Genomic DNA, 22,810 nt, shown 5'->3' on the forward strand with positions numbered 1-22,810 from the left:
GGAGAACTCCATCTTACTCAACAAGGATTTCTGGAGTGCCTACTCTATGCCAAGCCTGTACTATACACTTAGGATTCAAGATAACTCTATTTGCATCCATGTTTCCTCTTCCCCCCGCTGACACAGGGCATCTCTCTTGCTGAAGGCTATTGCTCTACTTGTGCTCTAGAGCCCATCTCCTCCCTTGACGATCTGCTTTCTTTTTCTTAGGTTCTTCCCATCGGCACCAAAAACATGCCCATGATTTTCCTATTGCTAAAACAGTAACAACAATACTGACACTTTCCTCTATATCCTTTACCAAGTCCCATTTCTCCCCACCCCTTCCAAATAGAACTTTGTTTTTTAAGATTTTATTTTTATTTATTTATTTATTTATTTATTTATTTATTTATTTATTTATTGGAGAGTGAGGGAGAGAGAACAAATATGAGCAGGGAAAGGGGTAGAGAAAGAGGGAGAGAGAATCTCAAGTTCACTCTGCACCATGCCCAGGGTTCTACCCCGCGACGCCAAGATCACAACATGTGCCAAAACATATAGTCCCAGCATGAGTCAGATGCCCAATCAACTGAACCACCCAGGCACCCCGCCCAATGGAATTTCTTGGGTACGTTTTCTGCATTTGCAGTCTCTCCCTGAACCCCCTCTCCCCACCCCTCCATCCACAACAGCTAGGCTCAGCTTTCTGTGCTGCACTGGGGCTGCTCTCTCAAGATCACCTATGAACTGCTAAATGGACATCTGGCAGCCTCTCTCAGTAACATCTCATGTTATCGCCATCTTCTTGCTACATTCTCTTCCCTTTGTTTCTCTAATACCAAACTCTCACTTGTGATTTTCTTCCTAATTTTCTAAAGTTCGTTTTTCCTCTTCCGTTGTACGCTTTTTACCTAAATGCTGGTGTTCCTGAGTGCTCTGTCCTAGGACACCTACTCTTTCCTTTTCCTTTTCTTCTCTCCTAGACTATCCATTCTCATGGGTTTAATCACATATTTGGGGTAAATCAGCTTATACATGGTGTCTCCAACTAGTTTCTCCAGAGTTCCAGACCTGTCAGTCCAACAAACTACTTGAACTTCTCCCAGGCAGTCAAACTCAAGAGTTCCAAATTGAACTGCTCCGTGTCTGGTGTTCCCTAGCCACCATTCAATTGTCCAAGCCAGAAACCTGAAGTCTTCTTGACTCTTTCCTGAATCTAAACCACATGAAACCATCAAATAGAGTGGATCCTACTTTTGATTTGTGTTTCTCTCTTTCAACCTCTACTATCACCATCCTATTTTATATCACCATCAGCTCTTGCCAAAAATAGTGAAATAGTCTCCTAACTAATTTCCCTGCCTCCGGACTTGCCTCCCTCCAATCTATGCTTTAGCCTTAGTCAAGGTGATCCACAAAATGCAAATATGATTATGTCACTCTTTTGCTTGAAACTTCCAAACACTTTCCATTTGCAATTAGGCTAAAGTCCAAAACATATTTGTAGGACCTGGCCTCTACCAACCTTCCTGGCTTAATCTCTTGTCACCCCATGCCTGCAACATTTAGTAATGCTTAGCATATATATTTTGTTTTAAAAATAAATGGTATCTTTTCCTTACAAAATACAAAAGAAAAAAAATTGACTTATTTATTGCTGTATCCCCAGAGCCCAGAACCGTGCTAAGAACACAGTAAGTATGCAATAAATGGTTCTTTAAATGAATGGAAGAATATTTGTATTAGTTCTAGTGGCTATAGAAAGGGAATAAGCAAAAAAATGGAAACTTTCAAATCCAATAACCATCTCCTGGAATAGCGCATTTACAAGAGTCATATTCTAAAATTTGGCAAATTTAAAAACCAACTACAATGATCTCAGAGAAAAAACATTTTGAATGGGGAAAAAAGCACTCATTCAAATTTTATAAGAAATAAAATACAAATTCAGAATATCTTCATTATCTCTTATTTTCATGATTTTAAATTATGACTAAAAATGCATATATGTGAACAAGTAATCAAGGAATGCAGTGTTTCAAACTTAATAATTATATAATTAAAACAGATGAAGATAAGATACTTACTTTAAAGTCTGGACATCTATTCCAAAGAGTTTTCTTTTTAACCTTTAAAGACTAATATTAAACAATCCACAGAGAGAGGAATTAAAGCTTGAAAATCTAAGAAGCAAAAAAATAATTAAGAAGATGATGAAAACAATACCTTTTAGATAATGATATATATATTAAGGATAATCTCCAGATTGCTAATCTATATTGCTTAGGAATGAGAAACACTATTTCAATAAAACTAAAAATGCCTCAGGGGAAAAAATGATTTACGGACTCTTGTCAATTAAAGTACAAGACATATTCTCAATTCACTGTATTACTAAACTGAAAAAGTTAATAATAAATAGCTGCCTCCTATATGAATAAGAATGGTTTATTAAATGAGCGATAATTTCACGTATTATATCCGTTCTCTCCAAAGGATATAAATTCATGACTTCTTGGCTGGCATGAAATATCTCTTAAGACTAGCCATCTCCTTTCAGATGACTGGCTAATCATTTGGGGATAACAAAGCACAAGGTTATATTCCTACTTTGCACCAACATCAAAATACATTGCTTGTAAATTAAAGATTATAATGTTTGAAAAAAATGAAGTCATAAAATGATCATAAAATGTTTGTGAATATTTATGAAATCTTGAGAAGACTCTGAAAACATTTCACCAAAGGTAGAAAACATAAGGCAAAGGTTGACACATCAGGATATATAAAAATGTAAAAATAAGCATTAGCATTATACTTAAATGTAGTTTTAATTTATTCACATGTAACAAATCAAATGGCAGAGCTGAGCTTATAGTGAAAAGCAGTAAGACAATAATCATTCCCATGAAAAACGGGCAAAGGATAGCAATAAATGAAAATAACACAATGGCCAATAAATACATTTTAAAATGTTGAACCTTTTTTCTAATCAAGGAAATGCAAATTAAAATGAGATGCTATTTTACATATCTAATTAAGAGAAAAAATGTAAATGCAACAAGGCAATATGTATATATAAAACATTCACATTTTGAGACAGTGATTTTTCTCTTAAGATTATTGTAAGAGTTTCTAGAATTATCCAAAAAATCATAGATATGCAAAAAGACTCAGTTATAAGTATGTCCCTAACTGCTCTGTTTATAACACTGCAAAACTGGAAATAATAGGGGTTGGTTAATTATGCCATATTCAGGTGTGCCTGGCTGGCTCAGTTGGTAGAGCATGTGACTCTTGATCTCAGGGTTGTGAATTTAAGCCCCATGGTGGCCATAGACCTTACTTTAAAAACAACAACAAAAAAGAAAAAAATATGGTACATTCAATGCTGCAATATTATATTTCCATTTAAATAACACTAGAGTATTAATAACATTGAAAATTATTTATAATACATGATAAAGTTTAAAAAGCAGTTTACCAGTTAATCTATAATATAATCCTATTTTTCCAATTACAATTTACTTTAAGGTGTTTTCTATAACAAATGTGTATTTCTTTTTTAGTAAGAAAATTGTTTTTCTATAAAGGCCAAAGGAATCACATTTATCTCCCTCATTCTGTTCCAATTCTATACTCTCCAAGTAAATTCCTGATTATCAACTTCTTTTTCCCAGGTATTTCTGTAACAAAAAAGGGGATGCCCTGGACTGGAGAAGTGAACATTCTGTAAATTGCAAAGTGCTACCCACTTCCCATTGTGGATTTCTGGTGATACCTACAGCCTAGAAAGAAAATTAGAAGCCATTAAAGGAGGGAAACAAAGTGACTGAAAGGGAAGAAAACAATGTTCGGAATAAAGTATTAAAGTCAGGGACCTATAAGAGAAGGTAAGGTATGGTCAAATGTATTTGTAAACTCTTGCAACAAATGTGAGTCCTGAGTAATGAAAAGTAGTAAGAAGGTGATGATTACTGCAGGGAAAGAGGGACAAATGATGTGGATTTAAAAACCTACATAAGAACACACATTAAAAAAGAAAGCTTAGCCTCTTTTCTAATTAATTAATGCAAAATAAAATGAACACGTAAAAAATATAGCTTATTTTGAAATACAATATCCTAAACTTTGCACAGAGTAGACAGCTTTCTATAATCTGATGTAGTCCTCAAAGTCCATTCTATCTCAAATTCTCTCTCATATTGGTTCATCACAATGTGTCCTTCTGAGTTAAAATGTTTGGGTAAGAGCAGGTTTAAATGCCCAAGTTACTATCAGTACACATACCCACAAAGGTCATTTTGAATTGTTTCACTGAGCAAAATCTTTAGCCAACATCTTAAGTATTATGATTTTTGGCTCATTTTGATTGGAGGAAGAAATATTTTAAAGGGTCAAGGACTGGAAAACATCTGGACAACAAGAGCGAGCCCAAAGGCCGTGGAAGCCAAGGAGGCATATCAAAAGGAGGCAGGATCTGCCACTGTGTGATCATGGATGTCAAGGCAAATTTATGTCATAATTCTGCATTATGAAAATAAGTAATTTAAGTATATAATATCTTGAACATTCCAGGCACCATATTAAGAATTTCATGTAAACTGCTTTAACAATCTTAAAAAGGAAAATACTGTTATATCTATTTTTATTTTTATTTTTTAAAAGATTTTTATTTATTTATTTGACAGAGAGAGATCACAAGTAGACAGAGAGGCAGGCAGAGAGAGAAAGGAAGCAGGCTCCCCGCTGAGCAGAGAGCCCGATGTGAGACTCGATTCCAGGACCCTGAGATCATGACCTGAGCCGAAGGCAGTGGCTTAACCCACTGAGCCACCCAGGCACCCCTGTTATGTCTATTTTTAAAAATAGGTCATGCTACATAGAAAAATAAACCTGGAACCTGGATTTCCTACCTCACACCATATATTGTAGAAATCAAAGATCTCATTGTGAAAGTACAACTCTAAAGTAAATAGAAGAAATTGTAGAATATTACTGTGACTTTGGGAAAGGACAGGACTCAAAAAATTAATGGATTTTACTGTATCAAACTAAAGATACACTTGTTCAATGACAAAATCTCATGAATAAAACTTATAAATGGGTGACAGATGGAAAAATTATTTGCAACATCTAAGATGGACAAGAGATTGATATCTAGAACATGGGCTGTTCTATAAACAGTTAGTAAATATTTTAGGCTTTGGAGGTCATATGTTCTTTGTTGGAACTGCTCAGCTCTGCTGTTGTAGCATGAACAGAGCCATACACAATATATAAATAAATGAATGTAGCTGTGTTTTTTTTTAAAATACTGATTTATTACAGAGAGAGAGAAAGAGAGACCGAGAGAGCAGGGGAAGGGCAGAGGGAGAAAGTGAATCTCCAGCAAACTCCCCATTGAGTGCGGAGACTGAAGAGGGGCTTGAATCCCAAGACCCCAAGATAATGGCCTGAGCCAAAGTCAAGAGTCAGAGGCTCAAATGACTGAGCCACCCAGGGGCCCCTCAATGGGGCTATGTTCTAAGAAATCCTTATTTACAAAACTAGGTGGTGAGCAGGATTTGGCTTGCAGGCTGCAGTTTGTTGACTCCTAATCTAGAATATACAAAAAATTCTTAAGGATCAAGAAGAAAAATTTAGTAAACTCAATGGACAGCCCGGCCAAGGATATCAATAAGCAGTTGGCAAAATGAAAAATCTAAGTGGCTAAACAAGTATATGGATGCCCAACTTTATTAATCGAGAAATGCCAATTAAAAGTAAATACATTTTGTACACATCTGTGAGAACATGAAAGTCAGACAATTCGGGTGGAGGCAAGGGCATGGGGAAACATGGAACCCTCATGCCTTGCTGATGAGGGTCAGTTAGACATTCTGCAGAGCAATCTAGAAGTGCTAAGTTAATAAGTATATGTTTCCATAATCTAAATAAAGGAGAACTCCTTGATAAAGGGTAGCAGGCACCTTATAACAACAAAAATATATTTGCCTTATTTTGTAATTAGATTTAACATATTTTTCTCATTTCACTAGAGATAGACAAAAACACCATCATAGACTGTCACTAGTCTACAGATCAGCTGTTATAAACTGCTTCTATCAATGTGTTTTAGATATGGAAAAAATATTAATATTCTTAGCATCTAATTCTTTCACTGTTTAGAGTTTCGTATCTTTAAGAGAACTGGTTTTAGATACTAGACTGAGTGCAAAATTTACATAAACTTAAGATAAAGCAAGACTTCAATTTTGTAGGATGGACAGCCAATTAGAGGGTTCTATTCTTAGATCTTTCTGCATTTTTTCTCTCTTCTGAAGAGTGTCAAGAGCACATCAGCAGAAAAATCTGAGAAACGATCAGTTAATAAGAAGGGATGATTATTGAATATCCATCAATCTTTAGCTAAATAAAACTAAGATATGGCCAAAACACCAAGAGGAGCTTGCAAATACACTGATTAAAAAGGTGTATTATCTCGGGGTGCCTGAGTGGCTCAGTGGGTTAAGCCTCTGCCTTTGGCCCAGGTCATGGTCTCAGGGTCCTGGGATGGAGCCCCATGTTGGGCTCTCTGCTTAGCAGGGAGCCTGACTCCCCGGCCCCCTGCCTGCCTCTCTGCCTATTTGTGATCTGTCAAATTAAAAAAAAAAAAAACTTTAAAAAAAACTGTATTGTCTCAAAGAAAATATATCCACATGCTTTATCTTTTTTTTTTTTTTTTCTTTTAGCAGGGGTAAGGGCAGAGGGAGAGGGAGATAGAATCTTAAGCAATTTCTACACCCAGCATAGAGCCTGACATGGGGTTCAATCTCACAGCCTTGAGTCATGACCTGAGTCAAAATCAGGAGTAGGATGCTTAACCGACTGAGCCACCCAAGGCACCTTCACATGCATTATTAAGTAATCTCTACACCCAGCATGGGACTTGAACTCACAGCTCTGAGATCAAGAGCTGCATGCTCTACTGACTGAGCCAGCCAGGTACCCCTTTACATGCTTAACCTTAAAAATGATTTATTTAAACTCTATTCTAGTATTGAAAACCACTTGCAAGTTAAAAGCTGTGAAATAAATGAAACATTTTCTTACTTTCCAGTGTTATATCACATGTTCATTTGCTTAAAAGTTAGTTTATACTAAAGCTTATGTATACTATTGTTTTTTTGAGTAGTCATTGAGAGAAAAGTAGTTTACCCAGTGAATTGTACATATTAAACAGGTAGATTTTATAGTATTTAATTCTATCTTCAGCTGCTAAAAAAAGTGGTTTCGATAATAGTCATCTAGTCTTGTGGCTCTTAATCGTAGCACAATGGGATCAGAGGCAAAAAGGAGGAGGGAAATGATGCCAGCCAATCGGGATTTGGGCTAAATTCCCAGTCTGTTTTATCTGGCCTTTAGGTAATCTAGAAAGAGAATATGTGCCCGTGTGTGTGTGTGTGTGTGTGTGTGTGTGGTGGGGGGAGGTGTAGAGAGGGAAAGTGAGAGACAGTGGGGAGGGGGAGAGAGAGGAAGAGAGGGAGAGAGAGATTGAGGCTGGCACTGTGGACAAGGGAGGGAGTGCTAGAGCAAAAGTTCAAGATGAACCAAATGTCAGAGTTGAAATACTTTTCCATGAATTCCTAAGAAATAGAGAAGACTTCTGTTGGACACTACTGAAAGGAAAAGTAACAGTCCTCTAAAACAGTAGTGGGAGCACAGGAATCTTATTTAAAAAAAGATTTCTTTCAGGTGCCTGGGTGGCTCAGTTAGTTAAGTGTCCACCTTCGGCTCAGATCATGATCACAGGGTCTTAGGATTGGGTCCCACATCAGGCTCCTTCCTCGGCTGGGAACCTGCTTCTTCCTCTCCCCACTTATGCTCTCTCTTGCTATCTTTTTCCTCTCAAATAAATACAATTTTTTTAAGACTTCTTTCTGTGGCCTGCAACAACTTTCATATAAGGACTGCTTGAGTGGAAACTGAAGGTTGCTTTTAGAAACAAGAATTTAAAAACGAAGATCACACTGTATGTAAAGGGAACACTTCTGGTAGAGAAGAACACTTTTTTAAAAAAAAGACAACACATAGATATGATAAAACACAGAGTGCTGGTACACATTTATTCTTTTATTGCTAAACATCAAATGCCAGCGGCTATGGTATCTTCAACTTGAATACTAAGAATGAATTACAGCATAGTTGAAAGAAAGATCCGTAGAAAAAAATACCTGTGCACCATTAATTAGTATGTGGACATTCAATAAATACCACAGGACAAACTGATGATGGAGAGCCATGTATCCATGAAGTGCCTGTCTAAAATTTGCTGTTAGAATAGATGACAATGACCCTATAAGAAGGATTATCAAAAGGTCAAGTTTAAACGCATGTCTTTTCCAACTGAGATGAAAAGAATATATATGTTCTTTACACATTGTAGGTGATTTAAAAAACTGTGGAAAATGTAAACAATGTAGAGCAGAACACTGAAAATAAAGTACTGTTGAACAACGTGACAACACAGAAAGCACATTTTTTTCAAATCCTCAAAGTAATTCATTTTTCTAATTGCTCTATATTAACCAAAATGGGTTATTTTCATAAAGATGATAATATACTAGGGACACAAAGACTTTCCAAGTTATTTTGTTGTTAACATATATTTACAGTAAATATTCAATAATACTATTCATAGCTTACTTAAATAGAAACATGCTTTTCTAATCCATAAATACCAGTATTCATCATTCATTCGACCACGTTTATTAAGTATTTATGATGTCTCATGCACTGTACCAGGGATGCAAAGCTGAGTATGGCATGGTCCTTGCTCTAGAAGTGCCCACAATCAAGCTAAGAGACAACAGATAATATTTCCTTTCTTACACGATGAGGCCATTTCTATGCAAATGCAACTGATCTACTCATTATCCTAATAAGAGTGGTTCTCAAATCCCGACCCTATAGAGCAAGAGACCAAGATGTTCAAATGCTACAAGAAAGTGAGGTGTTTGGTTGTAGCTGTTGTTTTTTTTTTTTTTCCCACCCAGAAAAAGAAGTTAATGGGTAGGATTTCCTCTATTAAAATTTTTTTCTGTTTTAAAAAACTGACCTGCACATATACAACATGTTCATTAGTAAACTGCATAGTTCATGTTATCAAATTAATTATGCAAGTATTTCATGGTATTCTCCAAGTTCTACTATCTAAACAGGTCTGAGCTCTCTGCTAACAGACTTTGATCCTGAATGACTATCTACCTAAGAATACAACAACCACCTTTTTCCTGGGATAAAAGAATAACTTGTATGATTTTAGTAGTGGTAATAACTGATGACATCAAGTCATTCATAAAATCTTAACAGTATACTCAATAAATAATTTCTATTTAAGAAGGCAGGCAAACTTGCAATACAGTCTAAAGAACTTCTTAAAAATTAAAAACCTTTATTGCTGAAGAGCAGCTCAATAATCAGAAAAAGGTGAACCCCATGGAATGCCTCACTTAGTGAAAAAGTTGGGTACACAGTTGTTAATGTTCTTGAGTGTATGAAGGAAGCACGTATTTTTCAACAAAGAACAGTACGCTCAGACACTTAGAAGACCAAGAGCTTCACAGTGGCCTGTTGACTTCCTGGGTCTTCCAGGGTTCCAGCTCCAGTCCAAAAGACCTTGAACTACTCAGGGCTCTTTTGGGCTCAAGAGTCAGTTCCCAGGCTCTGGCAAATCCACATCTGTACTCATATGTAGTCATTCTCACTGTACTACCAAGTCTTCTGTGGACCCATAGAGGTAGCTTAGGAGAAAGATGGAAAGCAAGGACTGGGTGTTTACAGTCAATACAGAGAAACATGGAGCTGCTGGTGAGGACAGAGTATGGTTGAGAGCTTAAGGTAGTTGCTCCTTGAAGGCAAGAACCCAGGACCGAGGCCCCAGATAACCCCAGCAGCACAAGAGAAAACGTCTACCCTGAAAGGGTTTTGAGCTTCAAAGCTTTGTGGAGAATGGTAACCAGGACTGCAGCAGATCTGTCTTGTGATCTGTAAGAAGACCAGGCTCAGTTCTGACGCTCAACTTTAACTTCCTCAGCTCAAATGCTGCAAATGGAAGATACTTCTTATAGCTCACTCTGAATGTCAGAACACAGTGCTGCTTTATGAGGGTACGTACGGGGACACTTTATCAAAGAGGCAACTCTTGTAGGGCAAATAATGTGTCACTGTAAGCCCTACTTCCTACTTTGTTCCCTTATTTGGTATCATTTAACAAAGATTTTCCCTTTCATGTCAGCAGATGCTTTTATAGAATTTTATTAATTGTAATCAGACCTCAGTTGTCAGCGTACAAAATAATATATCAATAAATCTCAAAATACTTTTCAAACTAAGAAAAAAGACAAGAGATGTAGGCCAAGGAAATGCTCATCCTTCCACTTGGCCAGAGTTTGGTCTTCTTCAAATCTGGGTTAATGATGCTTTTTCAGAAAGTTTGCCCCAATTAATTCCACCCAAATCTCTTCTCCTTTACACTACTGCAGTATGATATGCAGTCACACGGAATGGTTTAATATAAATTTTCACTTGTTTAGAAATTGTTTCACAAGCATCTGAAATTTGTTAAGTTCAGTCTTTAAAAGTAGGATGTGGTCAGGGACTATGCCTTTCATTTCTTCTGTTTATCCCCCATTCCAGAGTTTGGATATTCTGATACAGGAGGAGCTTAAAGTTGTTGGTTAAAATGTAATTTTAAGGAAATGCTTTCTCTTTCATATAAAGTATAATTCTGCATGATGATTGCAAACATTACCGTGCTGTAACCATCCAGAGTCCCAGGGTCACGTTGGCAGCCAGAAGTACACTACCACCAAGCAAGATGAAAAATCCTATCAGATCTTTGATATCATTGTCTCCAATCACTGAGGTAAGGGTAGCATCTAGGAAAGAGTTTAAAATCCACTGACCATCCAAGGCAAAGCAGGGCACTGCATTAACAATAGCCAGAGCTCCTGAGAGAGAAATCAGGTACCTGGTTGAAATGAGTTAAGGAGCCGACTGTGAAGTCTGAGAGGAAAACACACATTTAATAATCAGAAGAAGATATTTTACTAGGACTACATTTGAGATTATACTTGACTTCCCTCCTTTCTTTAAATTTCTGCCCACTAGTATAGGATATTCCTTCTTAGATCCTGGTATTTACTTATTTATTTTTTAAAAGATTTATTTGAGAGAGAGAGAGAGAGAGAATGTGGGTGAGCAAGGGGGAGGGGCAGATGGGGAGAGAGAGAGAATCCTGAAGCAGACTTCTCACTGAGCAAAGAGCCTCATGAGGGGTTCAATCCCACAACCCTGAGACAATGACTTGAGCCAAAAACCAAGAGCTGGCTGCTCAACTTATAGCCACCCAGGCAATCCAGATCTCTACTATTTCAAACAAATCATTTATATTATTTTAAAGCTCAAAAACCTTGACTAGAAAAATAAAGGCCAACCATTTGCAAACTAAAGCAATCAATAACAAACTCAGAGGAAGATTGAGTCTTTGCAATCTTCTAATGACACAAGGAGGGAAAGGAATGTGGAAATTAATTAGAAATTAATTAATTAGAAATAAGGGAAAATCACTTTTTGATCCTTACAAAGTACTAACTTATCTTAGGAAACATGAAGATTTTGGCCCCTTCAACTCTGTTTTACTATTATCTATGAGGTGATAGAGTAAATATAACTATAACTATTTTATTATCATCTATAAGGTTATGTCTATCATAAATCTCTGAGACAAAAGTACAATCTACAAGGTACAATCTTGACTGTACATATTTTCCAGTAACTGCTCATTTGTTTTCCCTTTCACATTTCTGCAAATTATTGAGGAAAGAAATGAAGATGATTTAAAAGCGACAAAAATATGTATTGTGCACGTGAAACTGATATAACACTGTAATGTTAACTACAATGGAATTAAAAAAAAAAGATCCATACTTAGATATAAACTTAAAATCTAGAAAGTTTTTAAAAAAGTGACAAAAAGAAAGAACCCTTACAAACTGCTCAGTTTGTTCAGATTCCTCATAATGATGGATTTAAAAAATCAAGTTTTATATCCAAACAAAATATGCTGAAGAACTCAAGATATTGTCCTCTGAATTGCTATTTTGATAGTGGAAACCAATTCGATCTCCTTTTCTCATTCCTCCATTTAGTCAGAGTTAACAGGCTCAGACAGGGCAGAATTCGTCACCGTGGTAGAAATTGAAGCTTTCAATCTTTATAAACTTACTAAGGGGCCTTAGATCAGTAAATTCAACTCTAAACTCCCAATTTATAGTCTCGGTTCCTTTTCTTCCATATTTTAACTTTTTTCCTTCCCAGATCTCTCTCTCTCTCCCGTGACTTCTTCCCTCCTAGTTACAATTTGATCTTCTTCAACTTTAAAGTCTCCTTTTTAGTTGTTAGCAATCAATCAATATTATAAGGTACGTGCATGCTCTATTCAAGGTAAGCCTGATCATGTTCCAAGTAACACTTTTAAAAACATTCTTCACACCAGAAAGGATACTTGACAAATGTCTCCACAACCACAGGCAGATCTATGCTTAGAAAGTTGAAACGTGGGATAAAACTGGTGATGCTCACTAAAAAAGAAAAATAAGGAATAATGAATATTATTCATACAGGTAAGTAACAGTATTATAAAAATTTTTTCTATATGGTCAAAAATTAGGCTAGCCTATTAAATTGGTTGAGAAAGCACTTCCCAAACATATGCAGGCAGCCTATATGCCCCACATATAAAACAATTATTCTAGAACACCTAATAAATATAGTGGAATATAGAAATTCATGTTCCAGTGTGTACTTATATTCAACTGTATACCAAGTATGACTACCAAATACAGAGACTGACTTAAAAACTATGGCAGAATTTATCAAGAGTCCTTATCCTTCAAAGAGGTATAACCTTAAAATCATATTAATTCTAACTATTAATTAAAAAGAAGAATGACCCAGGCTGTAACTCAGAATATGACTATGAAGCAATGGGAGAGCGTTTTAAAGGGTAACATAAAACCTACATATTCATCAACTGAGGAATGAATAAAGAGAATGTGGTATGTCCACAGAATGGAATATTTGGCCATAAAAAGGAAGGGCATACTGTTGCTTGCTACACCATGGATAAACCTTAAATATATTATACTAAGTGAGAGAAGTCAGCCACAAAATATTCTACTTATATGAAATGTAGAACAGGCAAACTTATAGAAAGTAGATTAGTGGTTGCCAAGAGGTGGGGGGCGGGGTTGGGAAGAAATGAGAACTGACTGCTTAATGGATATGGGGTTTCTTTTTTGGGGTGATGAAAATATTCTAGACCTAGATTGTGGTGATGGCGATACAACTCTGAATATATTAAAAACTCTTCAATTGTACACTCTAAAAGGGTCAAATACATGGTATGTGAATTATATTTCAATGCAATTGTTATAAAAAAAGAGCAAAATGAGTTGGATCATATGATCTTCATCCATATGGAGAAGCTATTTAGTCCAATCATGTAGCCACTGTTGAAACAATTATGCTGGCCCAGTTTTGAAATTTATATTCATATAAAATTAATGTGTTACACACAAATTATAGTCTTAACACGATAACTCCTGGATTCTCTGGGATATGTTGCCCTTGCCACTGTTTTGGGAGTTTAGAGAGATGTAAAAAGCTCTCAGAGAACATCTGAGAGCACACCTATGTGACTTGGGAATAAATGGTGGTGAAAAGAAAATACATTACTCTCTATAGGCAGACATGGGAATCAGCTCCATCTTGCTTCATAAATTCAGATTATTTTCCTAATGGTAAATTTCATACAACACTTAAGAACAAGTCAATAAGACTTTGAAAAGTGGTCACATTTATATAAATAAAATTAACATAGGATTTGTACTGAGTTTCTGCCATGGAGAATATATACCATCTTAATGATTTTGGGGGTCGACCACAATAAACACTCACCTGTGTAGTGAAGGTGCAGTGGATGGCCTACATACAACATATCAATTTGAGGTGGATGTTTCACTTTTATTAAGCGAGTATGAGTTTCCAAAGAAGGTATTATACAGAAACTTGAACTTGAACTTTTTTTACAATCTTTATTGGTTCTACAAACTTGCGTGGCTTCAACTGCTTTCCGGGCAGGTAAGCATGTGTGCTATGAACAAAATATTAATTAGTCAATACTAAAAATAATTTACTAACAAGAAAGTTATAGGTCTTTAATATCTTTTATGTCACAGAGAATATAAGGAACAAATTCACAGAGAAGAAATGCCATTTATGTGCACCTACTATAAATTAGATTCAAATATTCCACTTTGGCCAAATAAGATATCACACCTGTAAATTGTTGAAAAGTCTCAGTTGAAATGTGACAAGTGAAATGTAGAAATGTTAATAAAACAACACGAAGCAAAAGGGAAAAGTTTTCAGAGATTCCATTTTAGATCAATATGATTATTTTGTAAAGACTGTATCAGACAAGAAAGGGACAACTCACCAAACGCTTATTAAAGTTATTTCTGTAGGAAAAGCACACATCCGTGAGGCTGTGATTGTTACAGCATTCGGTCGAACCATCTAGCCGTTTGTATGCTGAAGAGAAATAAATTTTTAGAATCTGTTATACAGAAATACATTAAAAATTTTTTTACTTATTTATTTGACAGAGAAAGACACAGCAAGAGAGGGAACACAAGCAGTGGGAGTGGAAGAGGGAGAAGCTGGCTTGCTGTGAGCAGGGAGCCCGATGCGGGGCTCGATCCCAGGACCCTGGAATCAAGGCCTGAGCTGAAGGCAGATGCTTAATGACTGAGCCACCCAGGCTACCCCAGAAGTACATCTGTAATAAAAATTTTGCTTTCAAGACAAAAAATGTAAGTAAAATGCACATAAATTTGGAAACAATTGTATGATTGAGGGTTCAGTTTGACAGGCTACTTGCTGCAGTGACTTTATGGTACAAAAAAGGACATGATACTACAAAAAGAGATGCGTCTGGTTTGGAATCAAGAAGCAGTACTATAGGGGCGCCTGGGTGGCTTAGTGGGTTAAGCCTCTGCCTTCGGCTCAGGTCATGATCTCAGGGTCCTGGGATAGAGCCTGGCATCAGGCTCTCTGCTCAGTGGAGAGCCTGCCTCCCCTCTCTCTCTGCCTGCCTCTCTGCCTAGTTGTGGACTCTCTGTCAAACAAATAAATTTTTAAAAAAGAAGCAGTACTTACCCTAGATTACCTGTCCTCACAAAAACTTACCTACAAATAAAGCTGGAGTTCCAGGGTCTCAGCAGGTTTTGCAATAACTCCAGCAGGTCAAGCACAAATATTTAATGAGCCACTATTAGCAGCTATAATGCTACTGATCTAGGATTACTACTCAGTTCCTGCATTGTAGTGTTAGCAGAATGGGCGAGAGGATGCCTAAGAGGCTCTTATCCCTAAAATCCCTATTATAGCAACTATCTATCTTACCTCCATGCTTACCTTGGGGCTTTCCTCATAAAATCAGGGCAGCCCAATTTGACCCCAGAGATGTGCAGTATTTGACTGCCTACCAGTAATCCAGTTACCGTTTTTGGAAGACAATGGAAACAGGGCAACTACTTATTCCCATTATTCATTTATTTTTAAAAGTTCTTTGCTATAGAGGGCACAGATTGCATGGAGCACTGGGTGTGGTAAAAAAATAAAAAGAAATAATAAATACTGTTTTTCTGAAAATAAATAAATTATTTTAATTAAAAAAAAAAGTTCTTTGCTAGACTGCCTCACTTGTATTTAGGGCAGAATAAGAAAGCTAAGTCATTGATACAGGTGGGATAAAAAATTATTTCCATGTATTTATTTTGGAAGGTTTCCTGTATTCAGCATATCAAACGTGTAAAGCATAAGTCGATGCAGAGCAGGGACCAATTAAACTTAGAATCTTATATTCGCACTACCATACTCAGATGTGCTGAGGAAGATAGACTCAAGAGGAAAGTTACCACAGAACTACCAAAAAAAAAAAAAGTACATTTTTCCAGTCCACAGGAAGTTTTTCTATTACAAGAGTGTCTTCAGGAGCACTGGCAGGAAAATCTTAGTCGATGTGCAATGTGATTTTATAAAGATTTTCTATTTTTGCCATCAGTTGTTGTTTGCTTTTAAGGTTTTTTTTTTTTTTTAAAGTTTTATTTACTTAAGTGATCTCTATACCCAACGGTTGGCTTGAACTCCTGACCCTGAGCTCAAGAGTCAGATGCTCTACTACTGAGCCAGCCAGACACCCCAAAACAGTTAAAAAAAAAAACTAGGTTATTTGAGGGGTGCCTGGGTGACTCAGTCCATTAAGCATCTGACACCTGATCTCGGCTCAGGTCTTGATCTCAGGGTTGAGAGTTCAGCCCTGCACTGGGCTCCACACCCAGTGGGGATCCTACTTAAAAAAGAGAGGAAAAAAGACATCTTGTATTGGTTAGACTGTCACCATCTTTCCTTGGCCAACATAAAACGAAGAACCAAACAGAGATGACAAAAACTAGCTGACAAATCAGTTTCTTCTCTGCATTGCTTGGGTGTGTGGGTAGTTTTGATTTGTTTTCTTAGCATAATTGAACAGGTATTTAAATTTTGGATGATGAGTTGTCTTTGAAATATGAAAGCAAACTGTGACTATCTAATGGCACAGACAAACCTGTGCCTGTAATCATTCATCAGCCCTAACTGTAAAGTATAAGGTAAAAAGTTGTTTAGGATTTTTTATTTTTTACCAATTCAGGCTACAATTTCAATGTTCTCTCTGATTAGTTGCCAAGTCGCACCAATTTTAACCTCCTTATTATTTTTCTCCCTATATATTCCCATTTGAGTATAGACTCTATTTCCTCTCATGTGACCCATTTGAAGAATCCTAGTAAGTCTTGTTTGCTCACCAGCTAGCCAACACATGCAAGCCTTTCCTACATAATGAATGCTTCAGATTAACCTTCCAATGTAGAACTATGAGACTATAACTCCTCTAATCCAAAACTTCCAAAGATTGCACTGCTCCCAAATAATTCTAAATTCCATAGACTAAAATAGAGAGACTAGAAACTTTTATCATCTTATCTCATACCATTAACTTGCTGAACCAAATTACCAGCAGTTCCCTGACCACTTTCTAGTCTATGGTTACGAGGTTCATTTCTATCTTGGCCTCCTGAAATTAAACTCACTGTTGAAGCCCAACTCAGGGGTTGCTGCTATGAAATCTGCCCTCCTCTTCTGAGTCAAGACTGATTGCCACCAATTCCCATAGCTCCGCCAATTCCCGTCATTACCCACAGTTAACCTTGTATCGCAATAATATGGCTATGGTCTGCTTCTTTTTAAAAAAAGTTTGTATTTAAATTCCAATTGGTTAATATACGGTGTAATATTCGTTTCAGGTATAATATAGTGATTCAACACTTCCATACCTCACCCAGTGCTCATCACAAGTACACTCCTCAATCCCTATCACATGGTCTATATCCTTGACTAGATTGAGCTCCTTGAGAAAAAAATTTCTCAATCTTATATAAGGTACATAACTCAATATACATTGACTACATAAATGATGTTCTATGCCATTTGCCTTTGTTTTAGTAATTATTTACAAAATTTACATCTGATGCTTGATCACTAACTTTTCTTGGAGGAATGTATGCAATACAGAATTGAAAGTCAAGAATCTGATATCACTTTTGATACAGCATGTCTGGTAACACAAATGCTTAAAGGGGCCGACCAGGAAGCAAATAAAGGAAGTGCATAGTGTTTGGAAAAAATAGGAAGTGTTGGGACTGTGATGAATTAGGAAACATACATCCTGTTTTAAAGGGTTAGCAGCTAGGCTACTCAACTTGGGGCCCTGATTTCACAGATCATCTATTTTATTCCAAAAGAAATCTGAAATCTGTACTTTCATGTGAAACCTCTTGAATTTTAATCATTGGCATCTAATTGATATTCATATTAAAAAAAATACCACACAGACCAAACCAAATGTATCTGTTGAAGTTGGCTTTGGCCTCTGGGTTATCATCAATTTTCAACCTCTATGTTGGGACTTCTTCTTATGATGAATACTCCAACCAAAACATAAATCCATGGCTGTGGCCATCCTGACAAGTTTAAATACCTCCTGACAAACATAATTTTCCAATAAAGAGTTAAATATTTTGTTGTGACTTGAGAAGTAAATTTGATATTTCTGTTTATCCATTAAAAGGAGTTGTAGTTTTAAAAACTATTTTATAATCTTTTCTACTGGGTCACATTTAAGGACAAGTTGCTAAGCCAGTTTTTGTAACTCATTTCTTAACCTATAAGATAGGAATGCCACAGACAATTTTCACATTAGTGTACATAGTTTTATTAAGGATGAGAGGCCAATCTAATTCTACTTTAGAACGAGAATTCAAGATTGCAATGAGAGGCCCTAGAGGCATTCATAGGTTGAATTTAACTCTAGATGATTAGAATTGTCCTTTAAATCTCCTCAGTCTGGGAGACAATTAGGTAATTCAAGAACAGATCAGCGGCAGAATTCTACTACAGGGAGAATCTGCATACTCTAAATATACACTAAGATGGGCCTCAACACAGTTGTTGACATAGTCTAGCCTCTAAAGACTGGTCTAGACCAGAGGCTTATTTTATTATATTTTTAATTTTTTTAAAAAAAGTAATCTCTACACCTAAATGTGGGGCTCAAACTTAACAACCCTGAGATTGAGAGTTGCACGCTCCACTGGCTGAGCCAGCCAGGTACCCTACCAGAGGTTAATTTTAGAATAAGACTGGAAAGAAGAGACTTTTTCAATCTACAGTTCATAGTCCCTACTACTTTCTTTCTTTTTTTTTTTTTTTAAGATTTTATTTATTTATTTGACAGAGAGAGAGAGAGAGAGAGAGAGATATCACAAGTAGGCAGGGAGGCAAGCAGAGAGAGGAGGAAGCAGGCTCTCTGCGGAGCAGAGAGCCCAATGTGAGACTCAATCCCAGGATCCTGGGATCATGACCTGAGCTGAAGGCAGAGGCTTTAACCCACTGAGCCACCCAGGCGCCCCCCTAATACTTTCTATATTACTAAAATGAACTGAACAATTTTCTTACACTAAATATATAAATGTAGTTAGGGCTCCAACATAGGGAGGCAAGCCTAGTTATTTATTCTTAGTTCCACAGTAGAATTTTTATCAGCATCACCTAGTAACCGGTAGTTAAAAAATTATAAACTTACACATACAGACACATGCACACACATACATTATCTCTTCAGTTTAGGATAGCAAAAAAACCTTTGGATCATAACTTGATGTTCACAATGGAAAAACAGATACTTTACTCCAAACATTAAAGATGATTCAGGCATAAAAACAATCTAGGTACTCAAAATATATGGAAAGTCTTTCTGAAATTTTCCTCTTATCATCTTAAACCAGGTGGGAAAGGGTCTTTTCTCACTTGAGGTAAAGATATGTGGGACAGGACAATATTCTCATTGCCAGGCAGTTACAGGGATATACTCCTGCCTCCTCCGAATAGGCATGCAGGCTATTCAAGGGGGCTGTCTGAATCTGAGCTCAAAGCTTCATTTTAAGGAGCAGTTGCTGTTTTTTAAAAAAGATTTTATTTATTTATTTGACAGAGAGAGAGCGAGCGAGCACACAAGCAGGGGGAAGGGCAGAGGGATAGGAAGAAGCAGGCTCCCCCACTGAGTAACGAGCCCGATGTGGGACTTGATCCCAAGACCCTGGGATCATAACGTGAGCTGAAGGCAGTCACTTATAAAGCAACTGAGCCATCCAGCTGCCTTTAGTTTTCAATCTCATGATCCTGAAAATGTAGTTCAAATGGTGGACTTGTTTAGTACAGCCTTTCTTACTCAAGATAATGCTTTCAGGAAAGAGAAAAAAGGAAAGGATTAACAGAAGAAAAAGTAGGTCTAGGGCGCCTGGGTGGCTCAGTGGGTTAAGGCCTCTGCCTTCGGCTCGGGTCATGATCCCACGGTCCTAGGATCGAGGCCCGCATCGGGCTCTCTGCTCAGCTGGGAGCCTGCTTCCTCTCTCTGCCTGCTTCTCTTCCTACTTGTGATCTCTGTCTGTTAAATAAATAAATAAATAAAAATCTTAAAAAAAAAAAAGTAGGTCTAAACAATTTAAATCACAAGGTAGATTAACCACATTTTTCTAACTTGACAGAAATCTATTTGTTAATACTTTTAAGGAGAACTTCCAGTCTGCTTGATTATATTTTAAAAAATTTAATAATATACCATGAGAGGTAAGTGGCCAGATATGACTGGTTGGGACAGCTTACAGGCACTTCCAGGGTCAGATCTTTCTAAGGTGGCTTTATTTTTCTGCAGTGGTGTAAATTCCTAGAATTTTAATTATGTATACTAAATTTCACTCCAAAATGAACACAAATCATCACTTTTGGATTACTGGCCACTTTGTATTACCATATTTAGCTATATATTTCCCCAATGTTTATAATGAAGGATAAAAAACCATATCTAGATATTAAAATACTATTATTAATCCATAGCTTTTTAAAAAATGTCCACAGCCCCAGTGGTCAAGTCTGCCATTAAAAATTAATCTGGTATTTATTTGAAGTTACATTTACAGTCATTAGGATTCCTATAAGCTAACTAAATATATGTACTCCATTTTAAAATGGTTAAATAGAGGTAAAGGTTTATCAGACACAGTCATCATGTAGAACCAACCTGTATCCTAATACAGTCACTTCTAAGGAGATAAAATGGATACTGAAGAATTATTTGGGGGCTGATTTTTTTTATTAGTGTGCAAAGAATAATCACTGCTTTAGGTGTTTACACAAACATCTCCAAAATACAGCACATGACCCACAAAAGTGAAATACTCAGAAAGTAAATAAGAGCTTCAGAGTATTTCAGGAAGATTTTCATTTCCATTCTGTCTGACAGGAAAGGACAATACCTTAAATTTCTGAAATGCAGTTACCCTAAATAAAACAGTTCTACTAGAAAGAACTTGACTTGATTACTGTGTCAGTTTGGCTTTTGTAATTCAATAGAAATTATATCAAATTTAAAGAAATTGGGAGGAAAATTATAAAGGACTTAAGAAGTATGAGATAATGTATCATTTTTCTCAGAGAAGAATGCATTATAGGACATATACCAACCTTGCGCCATCTGAAATGTTTGGGAAGATGGTAAATGGTTCTTGAGAACAAGAAAAATTGATAAATATTTCAACCTTCAAGAATCAGGTTAGCCCACTGAACAAAGTCAACATTACCACAGGGTGTAACACTATGTGCCTCTGGACATGATGCAATAGGAAGTAGTGAGCAACAACTATGAAATATTTTCACCCCCTCAAAAGATGGATCCAGAATTTAAGCAAGCCTCTAAACCTAATGGCCATTTATAGGGGATTTGGGAGATAACTGAACATATTAACAACATCATAAGGATAACACAGAGCCAGACAAATCCAGAATACGGGCAATTTGACAAAACAAATGACTGTTTCTTAAATGATATCCTCCCCCCCAAGAGGGGGAACTGTTCCAAGTTCAAAGACACTTAAAGTGCATACCATTCAACCTAAAGTAACTATGAGAAAAACAATTAGGAAAAAGTGAATGCTAACTAGTGCTTACAAATTGGTGTTAATTTTTCTTAGATGTGAATAACAGTACTATGGTCATGTTTAAAAAGTCATCATATGCTAAAGACATGCTAAAGTTCGTGGAGAAATGATATGATGCCTGGGATGTGCTTTAAAATACTCCCCCCAAAAGTGGGCTAATTAGATTAAAAAAAAAAAAAGCTGGCAAAATGCTGATAATTGCTGAAGCTGGGAGAAGGATGCAGGAGGTTTCATTTATACTACTATTTTTTTCTTTTCATTTTTTAAAAGTTTTATTTATTTAAGTAATCTCTACACCTAATGTGGGGCTCCAACTTACAACCCTGACCAAGATCAAGAGTCGCATGCCCCTTCGATTGAGCCAGCCAGGCTCCCCCATACTACTTTCTTGACTTTTATGTATGTTTGACAACCTTTTATAGTAATAAAAGTTCTTAAGATTGTATTATACATAGAAGATTACACTTGAAAAAAATTTTAAAAATCAGTTCCTACTACTCTGCCATTCTTGCACACAGTACTTAAGTTGTTCTTGATTATTTATATTTCCTAGCCCCGAGTAGATGTGGACAAGCATCCAGGGTACTTCTTGACTTAAAAATATAGTCTGTGAACAAAATTTGTGTTTTTCAACACTGACAATAATCTGGGCCCCCTGATTTTGTATAAAGACTTGGGAGGCTGATTTTTCAGAGCTGAAAGAATTCAAAATAAATCTGGCAGCTTCTGAGAATAAAGTTGTTTCACCTTGTCACTTGCTACACAGAACAAAAGATCTGACTTCAGAGTGTTATTTTTGGATGCCAAAATGATTTCCTCTAGATGCCTGCCACATAGAATAACTCTATCCCAAATAGCTTTGGATATGATACCACCCATACAGCAAGGGGGTATTTAATTACTGGAATTTAGTTAATTGGTTATGGTTGAGCTTGAATGCTGACTTAACACAAGTTCTTCTAAATGAACAAAGAATCAGATACCAAAGTCCTAGAAGTCAAATATAGTATTATGAAATTAGTTAGAAATTCAGTAACAATTAAAAATATTAGTACCCAACTTACCAAGAAGAAAATTTCCTAGTTTGGGCCTACTAGTACTTTACTGATTTGCTTTAAAGAAATTAG

The 22,810-nt window shown here is 36.5% G+C and overlaps 1 protein-coding gene across 4 annotated transcripts in view; it reads right to left on the reverse strand.

Moving 5' to 3' along the window:
- Positions 1 to 1,879: 1,879 nt before the first annotated feature.
- The window catches only part of MBTPS2 (membrane bound transcription factor peptidase, site 2), a 46,381-nt gene continuing 25,450 nt past the window's right edge, over positions 1,880 to 22,810 (reverse strand). The window contains exons 8-12 of one of the 4 annotated variants that reach the window (XM_082718352.1): positions 14,528 to 14,622; positions 13,987 to 14,182; positions 12,533 to 12,608; positions 10,778 to 10,996; positions 1,880 to 2,165 (exon numbers count right to left, since the gene is read on the reverse strand). In XM_082718352.1, the coding sequence (XP_082574478.1) occupies positions 2,114 to 2,165; positions 10,778 to 10,996; positions 12,533 to 12,608; positions 13,987 to 14,182; positions 14,528 to 14,622 (638 nt within the window). In that variant the 3' untranslated portion in view covers positions 1,880 to 2,113. Of the gene's footprint in view, positions 2,166 to 8,076; positions 10,997 to 12,532; positions 12,609 to 13,986; positions 14,183 to 14,527; positions 14,623 to 22,810 lie in introns of those variants that run through there. The other 3 variants (XM_082718353.1, XM_082718354.1, XM_082718351.1) reach the window with 3 other exon arrangements.

Source organism: Mustela nivalis (assembly GCF_964662115.1).
Source record: "Mustela nivalis genome assembly, chromosome: X".
Taxonomy (NCBI): Eukaryota; Metazoa; Chordata; class Mammalia; order Carnivora; family Mustelidae; genus Mustela; species Mustela nivalis.